Source organism: Poecilia reticulata, linkage group LG6 (assembly GCF_000633615.1).
Source record: "Poecilia reticulata strain Guanapo linkage group LG6, Guppy_female_1.0+MT, whole genome shotgun sequence".
Taxonomy (NCBI): domain Eukaryota; kingdom Metazoa; phylum Chordata; class Actinopteri; order Cyprinodontiformes; family Poeciliidae; genus Poecilia; species Poecilia reticulata.
In genome coordinates, this window is record NC_024336.1 from 24,030,282 (window position 1) to 24,041,488 (window position 11,207).

At 35.0% G+C, this 11,207-nt stretch overlaps 1 protein-coding gene across 1 annotated transcript; it reads right to left on the reverse strand.

Annotated features, from left to right (window-relative positions):
- Positions 1–817: 817 nt before the first annotated feature.
- slc28a1 (solute carrier family 28 member 1) lies at positions 818–9,399 on the reverse strand. Its single transcript, XM_008412321.2, has 18 exons — positions 9,200–9,399; positions 8,868–8,947; positions 8,711–8,787; positions 8,320–8,411; positions 7,844–8,033; positions 7,593–7,734; positions 7,249–7,362; positions 6,551–6,625; positions 6,384–6,464; positions 6,184–6,264; positions 5,922–6,047; positions 4,576–4,706; positions 3,337–3,505; positions 3,014–3,211; positions 2,478–2,559; positions 2,265–2,363; positions 2,074–2,179; positions 818–1,920 (listed from the first exon to the last, which is right to left on the reverse strand). Coding segments are annotated over exons 1-18 (1,965 nt in total). The 5' UTR covers positions 9,201–9,399; the 3' UTR covers positions 818–1,799.
- Between the last annotated feature and the right edge of the window lie 1,808 nt (positions 9,400–11,207).

The window sequence follows — 11,207 nt, forward strand, 5'->3', positions numbered from 1 at the left end:
TATAGTCTATTTATTACAAGTCAGTATGTTTCATCACTTTTTGCAGAATTTGAGGTCATGTTTTTTGTAAATTGATCTGCAAATCAATGTTTGAATGTAACACAATCCCAGTGAATGTTCAGAAAATCATATTCTCCATGTTTACGACGACTGTTGTGAAAAAATTATGAAATGTGTTGAACTAAATCCACATTTCATTGTGATAGCATAATTGTTTTGACAAAATCCCTGATATGTTGTTGCAATTAAAGCAGAATTTATTATTTTTTACAAATCATTACCTGTAGTGCCAATAGCTGTAAAAAGGTGTTGTAATAGCTTAACTTGTGAAATGTAGCTGAGTAATAAAGTAGCAACAAAATAGCAGAAATAATTTTTAAGAACCCTTTGATTCCTGTTCCTGTATTTTATCCTAAATAATAAGATTTACTAGAAAAGGGAAGCTAGAAATTTGACCAATTTTTAGTTAAAACCTTTTCTTTAGAATTGACATAAAAAATAGAAATGTGCAGGAATTTCTGGAATGGGTTCAGTGCTAATGATTAATGAAGTTTCAAATTTCTAAGTATTTCTTCATACTGCATGAATCTGTAATACTTCCAGAAAGCACAACAACTGGGGAAATGTTTTAAATGAGGCAAAATATTGTTTTTATGTGTACATATAAAGGACAAACTCTAACATCTGTGTGAAGAAAAATTTAATATTCTTGAGGGGAAAGATGTAGAAAACTGACTGTTTGCACTGAGTGCTCTCTTAGGTATGTTACAGAATGTCGGCTGATGTATTTTTTTCTTTTTTAAATAAATGCATAAAATCATATCCAAGCATTAGTTTTATTTACAAGTCTTTTTAAAAGTTTGTGTTCAACTTTTGCAATCATCAGCAGTATTAAAAGTTGTTTCACACTTTAATTCAACCTTTTTACACTCACCAGAGTTTGGATTTAATAAATTATTGAAGCAAAAACCAGCACTTCACTTATGTTAAATAAATTAAATTACAGTAACTTTAATAAAAAGAAGATCAAAAAATATGTCCTATGTCAAATATTAAAAACTTTACATTTCTCATGTCTTCTACTACATATGTACATTTACATAGAAAAGCTTCTGCATGCAGAAAATAAAAATAATCAAAATAAATTTGCTAGTTACCAGCTGAAACTAGGCATGTTTTTGTAATCAGACTCTTATCAGAAACCTGTAATAAAAAACAAACTGAATAAGCAAAAAAATTTAACAAAATACTAACTAAGCAGTTATTTGATCTTTTTATGCTCTTGTCCATCTGTAATTGCTTAAGATGATTTTAAGATTATTCTTAACAATATGAAAAGTCAGACCAATTTTTCTTTTGTCTTTGCCAGAGATATGTGTATTTACATGTATTTAAAAATGAACAGGAAATCAAGTCTGATACAACTTTCTCTTCATCTCTTTTTGACAACAAAAAGAAAAGACCACTTGCATTGTAATTTAACACTTTTAAAGAAACTAACATAACCACTTGTTTCATATTTCTTTTGACGCCCTTAACAGATGAACGCATATTTTCCCTTTTGAAAGAAAACATCCATTCAACTAAAAATAATACAAACCGGCTTAAAACAGATCCACACAAAATGCCTTCTAACATTTTTGATCTTTTTTGGCATAAATTTTGAATTACAGTTGCCTCTTCATCAGCAGGTGGAACTTACAAAGATTTTTTTTTTTTTTGCTATAAGAAGCTTAGCAGCTTTAAAAGGTTGCAAGTGCAAACTTCATGAGGATTTTTTTTCCTCGTGCTGGCCATGTCTACATACAACCTGACACATCATTAATGTTACAACACTGGCAACATTTTGACAAAAATAATGTGACATTTTGAACAGTATTCCATGGTTCCTCAAACCAGATGGTGCCATTGTTTATGGTGCTGCAAAACAAATTAGAAATGTAAGAAAAAATCTGGTGTATCATACAACCGTTTTTTTAAATTATTGTTATTGTTATTATTTTTATTATTGCGCAAGCAATCAGGTATATATGTATCATAAAGGACTACATAAATAAAAATAGAAACGTGTACCTTTCAAATAAGTCTTGACAGCATTTTTTGATATTTTCATCAGTATCAACGAAGGCAGATGTTTTAAACAACTCCACACAGTCAAGTGGGGGGAAAAAGAGGAGTCCTGGAAAACAAAGTTATGTCTGGTCTATTACATTGGCTTGAAGCAGACTCTGAAATTGCACAAAAACACATTTTTTGACTTTTACCAGCAATGCAAGCGTTGACTAGAGACACACAAGTCCCAGTGATCATGGCTCTCACCACCAGACCAGAGATGTCACTTCTTCTTGCTGGGCATATGGCAGCTATAACAATAATGTGAGAAAAGGAAAGAAACGAAAATATTACTGTAACAAAGACTCAATTATGGGTTGGGAAAAAAAAACAACAACGTGAAAATATAAAACAAAGATACTCACACAGGCCTCCAATCACAATACCGAGTGAGCTGAAATTGGCAAATCCACAGAGAGCATAAGTTGTAATTATCTCCGAACGGACCTGAGACGAGAGAATCGTGTTGTTTGTATTTATTTTTTTGCCGCTTTAACATTGTTTTCCTTCCGGTTTCTTTGCCCCGTGTTCTTAGAAATGCGTTCAAATTAATTTAAAAATCAAGGAAATGCTTTTTCTCAAAAATTCTCTAACAGTCAGTATTGTGTCTGATGAACAACAGTCAATTCAGCAGTCTTCAACATCATTATGTAGTCCCAAACATAATATATCTACATTAAAAAACTTTTTTATATTGATTTACATAATGCTACATGCTTCTAAGAATGTTGGCTTCTCATTAGCTATAAATTATAATTATCAAAATAAATGATAATAATAAATGCTTGAAGTATGTCACTTTATATAAAAAAATTTAACTTACATAATATATGGATTTTACTTTTTGAAATAAATTAACTTCTGATATTATGATTTATTGACTCACACCTGTAATACTTACAGATATCCACATTCTTTTGCCTTCAATCACTTCATCAAGCCCACTGAGTCGGTTGCTCTTCAGCTCAGACAGCTTCTGATAAGCGACAAACTCATTGAGGAAGAGCTTTGTACCTATAAGCTCAGCCACGGTGAAACTCTCATCATATGATATTCCCATCATGAAGGTGATGGGCATGAACACGTATGAGCAAATTAACTGCAAACAAACAGCAACAAAGAAATAATTACATATATACCTGATTGCTTCCACCTTCTTTTTTTTTAATTACTAAATTATACTGCAATAATTAACTGCAAAGTAGCAAGTTTAGCTTCTGTTACCTCAAATGTGATTTCAGGATATCCAACCATGCCTCCAAGCCAACTCAACGCGCTATTTATGAAGCCCAGGATGGCGAGAAATGCTATCAGATTAGCGGCAATGTTAGCAACAAGGCCTATAGATGCAGATGCACCGCTGCTAACAGCCTCCAAAATGTTCTGTTCATCTCTACAAAGATAAATAAATTGTAAAACAATTTTACACACAAAGCAAACAACTAAATCAGTGCTGTGAAAAAATATTTGCACATTTATTTTGCCTGTTTTTGCTTTTTGGTGTCACACATAAATGTCTTAGATGGTGAAAAAAAGATCGAAACAATTCATTCTGATCAAAGATATCTCAGAATCAGAAAATTCTGATAGTTTTTCAGTGATGTTTACTTTATCATTAAAGTTAAAGAGGTAACCCTGGGTGGCAACAGCTGTTGGTGATAAATGATAATGAGCCTTTGACATTATGCCCTCTGAAAGATCACACCAAAACTGGACTTTGACTAGATCACTGTGAGAACTTCATTTATTTATTTAGTTTTTTTCTGCAATTCTGTTTGCAACTTTTTGACTTCTTTAGATCATTATCCTGCTGCACAACTCATGTTTGCTTGAGGATAAAGTGACAAACTTGTAGCAAAGAGCAGAATTGACACTTCTGCCATGTCCTGCACCTCTTCCAAAGACTTCCACTTCTCTCTCATTAATCTACACAACATCTTCCAAAACATTCTCTTTGGGATCTTCCAGATCTTTTTTTTTTTTTTTAGGAAATGTGAGATGAGCTTTTGTGTGGTTTTCACCGTGGAACCCTTTGACACATGTCATTTTCCTCACAGTCTCTTTCTTACATTAAATATGACTCTACGTGACTCTAAGACAAGGATGGTCTGTCATGTTTTAAATGTTATTCTGGCACATCTTGTGCCTTACTGGATTTGAGTAACTTGAGTAAATAATTAATGTTTCCTCTACTGAGGACAATGATTCATTGTGACCAAATGAAGCTTTGCAACTCTTCACAGATTGACTGTCTTTTCTTTCTTTATTCTAGGAATTGTTAAAATTGGGCTTTTTGAGAATTATTCAGCCACTTAATGTTGTCAGATTGACTGTCTGACCAAAGTACATAGGTCAGGCAGTAATCGGGTTTGGGTTTGGGTGTTGCTCAGGAATTCATGACTTAATAACAGTGATGATTACTATTTCACAACACAGTAGAATGGTTTGAAAGTGCAAACTCACCCAGCAGCCACTTTGATGTTCTTGTCTGAATTAAAGCGACTCTCTTCTGTCTCAGGATAGGACAGCTTAGACATAGCCAAAGCACACGGTGCGGCCATCACAGAGGCCGATATCAACGAAGACGCATCAATCTGAAAAAGATCAAGTTTGCAGATACTCAACATGTTCTACCAGGGTTTGATACTTTTTGCTAAATTTAAGAACATTTCCGCGTATTAATTATATTATTTCACATAGATTGACATCAGTAAAATCCAGCATTTGTTTTCTAAATATTACACATTGTCAGCATTTTCCTCATGTTCAATAAAATTTTAAGAGGTAGATAGCATAAAACACATATTATGTTCAGAAAGCGATGGTAGGTTTGCATATGTAACGTTTACTTTGAAGTCTTTTAAATCATCTCCCAGTATGTTGCAGCAAATTTGAACATTAGAGACAAATCTGAATTCCTTTCATTGTCATTGTGCAAGAAAGAAAAAAGCACAACACATCATCGAAACTGCTTCAATGTGGTTCAGTCTTAATACAAACTCAGCCGCCAGGAACACAGGCTTCTGCTCTTTTAAGTTTACAAGCTTCCTCTGGGGAGGAGAGAATAATTTGTACAGCACAAAAAGTTTTTCTGTGGTTCATGAACCTTTCATGTTTCATAAAACATGAAAGTTTATGTTAACCTTTTCGACCGTTTTTTTTTTTTTTTTTTTTGCACCTACTGAGTTTATTGCAATCTTTTGAAGTCAGTTTTTATCGTTGACACGTTGCAGGTCAACTACAACCCCTGCCAGCCCAGAACACTCCCAATTTGTTCCTGTGCACAGCGAGTTGGGAGTATTCTGCTTAAGGCAACAAAGACCAATCAAGATTTTAGTGATCATAGTATGACCTTCATATTTTCTTATCTTATTGCCAGAATGTCAATGTCGTATTATTTTGGGAATTTTAAAGGTGTATTTAAATAGTTCTTTTTCCTTTGTGAAGTGATGATAAAACCAATAAGTCCATTGAGGTTGAAAATCAAGAATCTGGTGATGAAGTTTTTTTTTTTCTTTTCAACTCAGGCTTGAGTTGAAAAGAATTTTGTTTGAATTAATTATTTGAATATGCCTTTTACGAATTTACATTTGAATATTTTCATTCACTCCCTACCTCCTTTATATTTTTACTTTTGTATTACTATAACTGCCAGCATCCTTTTGTATAGAAAATGCATTCCAACATTCCAAATATTTAATGGGCAACAGACTAAAGGGATTTTTTTTTTTATGAGAACAGGTGGAACATTTTAATTTGGTACCTTCCTGTGTCTGCAATATGCTGGCATGTGAAGATCTTAATCTCACCCCAAATGAGATGAACGCCCCCATGACGCTGCCTGCAATAGTGGCAAAACCACCAGTCATAACGGCATGGATCTCTGATTTGGTCATGTCCTTCAAATAGGGGCGAATCAGCAGGGGAGCTTCAGTCTAATGCAAAAACACAAACAACAATTAGGCATATTTGAAAACTTCTACTTTTTCCTACATTTGATATCATTCTTGATTTGCTTGCCAAACTAATATTGTTCCCTTTAAAGTGTTGCAAAAATGATGAAGAGCATACCTGCCCAACAAATATGTTTCCTGCCACGCTTAAGGTCTCAGTGGGCGAGGTTCCCAGCGTTATCTGCATAACCCATGAGATCTGCATGGACAAAAACACATGGCTCCGAGTTACAGTATATTATAGCACACACACACACACAGAGAGAGAGAGAGACCTACAGAAATGTGTGTGAGTCTACAAGAAACATTTTCTTTTACCTTTAAAATGAGCCACTGCATTACACCCAGAAAGTAAAGGACAGACATAACGCTGCTGAAGAACACGACGATGGGCAAAGCCTGACAGGAAAGTCATAAACTAGTTCAGTACATTCAGCACTTGGTACTTGAAGTGCTCATATTTTTGAATTTTGCTACACACTCACTTGAAAGGCAAAAATGTTGGCAATCAGGTCACCGAAAACAAACGATGATCCCTCTTTGGTGTAGTCAAGGAAAATCTGTGATCATATGGTGTGCAAATGAAAGAAAGGTAATAAAAAAAAAACAGGGGTAAATTATTTAAAATTGTTATTAATTTTATAAATTCATGAAGGAAGATGACAGGTAGTTGTTCTGTTTTATCACATGAAGTTAATTTACAGCTGCGTAGATAGTTGAAGCACACTTTAAAAAGTAATTAGGAGGCAAGTGTGTGCGCTCATTTTCTGCTGACTTAGGCCTGGATGCTCAATAAAATTGCTGAAGATAAGAGTGTATGTAGATTCACTTAGTTAACAATTACATCACTAACTCTGTTTATCATATAAAGAAAGCGTGTAGTAGAGAGAAACATGTTTTGAGAATAGAAAAATCTCTGTCACTCAGTGGGAACATTGTCAGAGAAATAGAAGCACACATTCAGACATATAAAAAAACTAAAAAAAAAAGAATACTTTTATTAATACTGATAATGTAGCTATTCATTTTATTTAAAAAATGTTGTTTGTCTATAATATAAACTGTTCTTTTTGCACATTAATGGAAAGCTTAAGCCTATTTGTGAATGTACAACAACAAAAAATTGCATTGCTTCTATATTTGCTTTAACTGACTTATTTAATCCACGAAAACAAAGTAATACCTGCACTTGTTTTCCAAGCCAGTCGAAGGCTACAAGACCTGGTTGGGTTCTTATAATAAACAGTCCAAGACAGAACTGCAGTCCCAGACCCCAAAACACTGGCCTCCATGAGATCTACAAAAACAAAGCTGTTATCTTTACCACTTTATTAGAGTGCGTTTGTTCATTTAAAACAGGGAGGCACTTCAGCTGAATCATTAAATCACGAGAGCAACCGAGCTCAGTGATATCCAAGGTCTCTGCGAAACAGAAAACGTGACTGATAGAAGCCGCTCGTGTTTTAAAAGAGCTGTAAAAGACTATTCATTGTTGATTAGAGCAGGTGCGTGCCTAAGCGAACTCACCATTGCCCTGTGAGCCGAGAAGAGGAATAGAAGCACGATAAACATGCACACACCTCCGAATGAGATAAGCTGCTCGGGACGTTTGCTCGTGTCTAAAGCGAGCCACACCACAAGCAGGACCACGACTGCTAGGATGAAAACCCTGCCAGACACAAAAGAGCAGCATGCGTTCGATGTTTAACACGTGTCATTGTTAAGGGGGCTAATTTAACACAGACTACATTGGGATTAAAGACTTTAAAACTATTCACCATTTTAGCCATTTCAGGTTGGATTTGAAGCGTCGAACTGCGGGCTTGAAAAACCGGCTGATGCGTTTCCCCTGGTACTTCTTCACAAGTTCGTATGACACGGCAGCAACTGCCAGACAAGTTAGGACTACGAGAGCGATGGCCCTCTGGAAATTCAGCACACAGGCGGCAATAAAGTACGCCACATATCCTGCAGGGAAGAAGTACAAAATAAGCTACTTGTCATAACTGAACTAGACATAAACATGTGCACAAGTCCTTTCTGCACTACTTTTCAAACTTTTTTACTATGACAAGTACCACATCAGCGGATTCCAAATACCACCGAACTATTAAATACTTTAAAAACAGTACAATAGCAGGACTTGGAATCATTTAGCTTGTTGTGTTAGGCAGAACCAGTTCCACCAATGGTACTTTAGTCACATTGTCTTACCGAATAAATCTCTGCAAAATGAATAGACTTTGTTTATTACCTGCTCCGAGTATGCCCAGCACAATGTACTTAAAGATTGTGGAGTGATCCTTGACGTAACGCTCTGTGGCATTAATTGGCTTGGAAACCTTACTGAAAGATTAAACAAATAAAACAAACTAAAAACACAAGCATGTTACATTTTCTTTAAGTCTCTCTTCAGTGATTTAAGTTTTCGTGATTTGGATGTACTGCACTTAGCCGTTCATGTTATATGAGGCAACAGAAATGCAGAAAACTTGTGCAGATTTTTTATATATATATAAAATCAGCCACGTGCTAAAAGTGTGAACTAGACTTCATAATAAACATTTTCATCCAGGAGGACTCGCTAATTATGAAGCAGTTTCTATTTTAGCAACACAAAACTTAAATTTCATAATCTGACAAACCTGAAGTATGATCCGAGTTTCTTTCCTGATTTTTCAGGCTGACTTTTGATGCTGTTTGTGTCAGTAGTTTTATCCTCCTAGCAAGATAAAGGCATTTTATGAGAGGAAAAAGAATACGGTGTTACTTTCTTTGACTGATAGTGAAATAATTACTTACCCAAGCTTCATAAGCGTGATTGTCGATGCCATTTTCAGGGTTTTGGCTTAGATTTTTAAGCTTGACACTGTTTTCGTCCACTGAAAAACAGAATCATTGTTTACCAGCAGCCGGCGTGAAAAGCGGCTTCAACTTGAAAACACACAGGAATGCTTTTTTTTAGGCTGAGCCTCTGTGAACTCTACGAGATAAAGCAGTTTCAAAATAAAGCCTGCAATGCAAAGTCCTTAGAGTTATCATGCAACCCAAAAAAAAAAAGCCAGGTGAAAATACTTACTAAATACTAATACAATGTTTAATTAAAAGAAAAAAAAACAGAGCTAATGGCTTACTTATTCTGTGTCCTCCCAAACCGAGCTGTCAAATGCTGGACTGTAAAACACACCACCAGGAAATATACTCTGCCCTGGAAGCATGCTATTATTAATTAACAGACATGATTTCTTTTCTCTCTCTTTTTTTTTTTTTTACTGCTTTTTGAGGAGGTGCGAGTCAGAGGTTGGAGTCAGCGTCACTTGGCAAAAATGACAGAATGAAGCTTACAAAGCAACACATGACTAAACATCATGCTGACTGTGTTTTTAACTGGGCAAATTACTAAAACAACAAATGATAAGATGAAAAGTAAATGATGAATCATGGAAAGTTGATATTAGTTGGTTGATTAGTTTTGAAGGAGTAGTTTGAAGGGATACACCCATGACACGCTATAACAGACTTCTTTTCTTGGGGGGGGGGGGGGGGTCGATAAAAAAAGTAGAAATGCCAATAGGTTCTTAAATAAATCTATTACAGTTTTATTACATGGAATACAATACAAGAAACATTTACTTTCCTATTTTTAGGGAATGTCAGAAGATAATTGAAAGTATGCTGCCAGTGATTCAAGTGTATCTGCACTCTATTACAAAACCATACATAATAAGAACAGATAAAATATGAAAACACTGGAATGAAATGACTGAAACAATAAGTAGCGACATTACTGGTCAGCTGACTTGAATACATTGCAGCAGTCTGTAACAAACCTTCAGCATGCTTTGAATTTTTTTATATGTTAACAATCATAAACTTCAGTGCGTTTTATTATGAGTTTTTGTAGTGATTCAAAAATAACACAAATCTGTGAAGTGGATGGACGGTGCTCTCAAAGTAAAAATCGGAAAGGTGTGGCATGTATTGAGTCTCTCTTACACTTTATTCTACAATTGTTTTATTTCACCTGCTAATAAAACAGTGTCCACTTGTTGGTAATTTTACTTCAGTACTTCAGAGATTTGATTGATGGAAAACTAACTTGAGCACACCATGCCCAGTGTGAAACATGGTAGTGGCAGCATCTTGCTGCGGATGTTTTTTCTTGGTGAGAGGGAAACAGAAGAGGGGTGGAGCTGAACAAATGCTAATCTTGATGAGGAACACCTAATATGGACTTGAGACTGGGATAGATATTCACAGGATAACAACCTTAAAGATGCAGCCAGAGCTACAATCTGTGTGTTAGAATGACCTCGACCAAAATCTGACTGAGCGTTTTCAAGGTAAAGATGGATGTTCACCAACATCCTGTGTTCAATCCGATGGAGCTTGAGCTATTATGCAAAAGAACGTCAACAAAGCTGGTAAAGGCATACCTTAAAAAATTTGCAGCAAGACTATTACAACAAGGATCTGAATACAACTTCACACCACACTTTTCAGATTGTTATTTGCTGTACATTTTGCAGAATAATTTTGGTCAAAAATAAATCAAAGTTACAAAAACATTCATTCCACTTGACAATTGAGTGCTACTTTTGTAGGTCCATCACATTAAAACACTGTAAAGGTTTGTAGCTGTTAATTAGCGAAAATAAATAAATAAATAAAATGTAAAAAGTTCAAGGTGTGTGAACATTTGTTCAAGGCATAGCTGTTTATTGTTTCTAAACTGTTTCTAAAACATTATTACACCTCATAAAATTCTGTTTTGTTGTAAAATGCGGTTTTACCGTGGTTCATAACACTCAATGTGGACACATGCCAGTCTGGGAGAATATATTAAATGATTGTCGAAGCTTAGAAAGTGCCACTTAGTTGTGTCTGATTAATATTTAGAGAGCCTTTGAAATGCTTAAACCTATTACATGAGCTTAATGATCCGTTAAAGGTTTCAGCAACAGAACCATTAAACTCAGGTCGGGTAATTTTAAATATGTTTTTCATTATCAGTGCTAAATTATGTAGCTACAAACAATTTGAAACTGTAAATACTCAAGCCAATGATTTGCTGAGCACTGGACACAAAAAGAGACGAGACAGTAGAACAAATAAGACAAAATTAGGATATTACTACTTTAC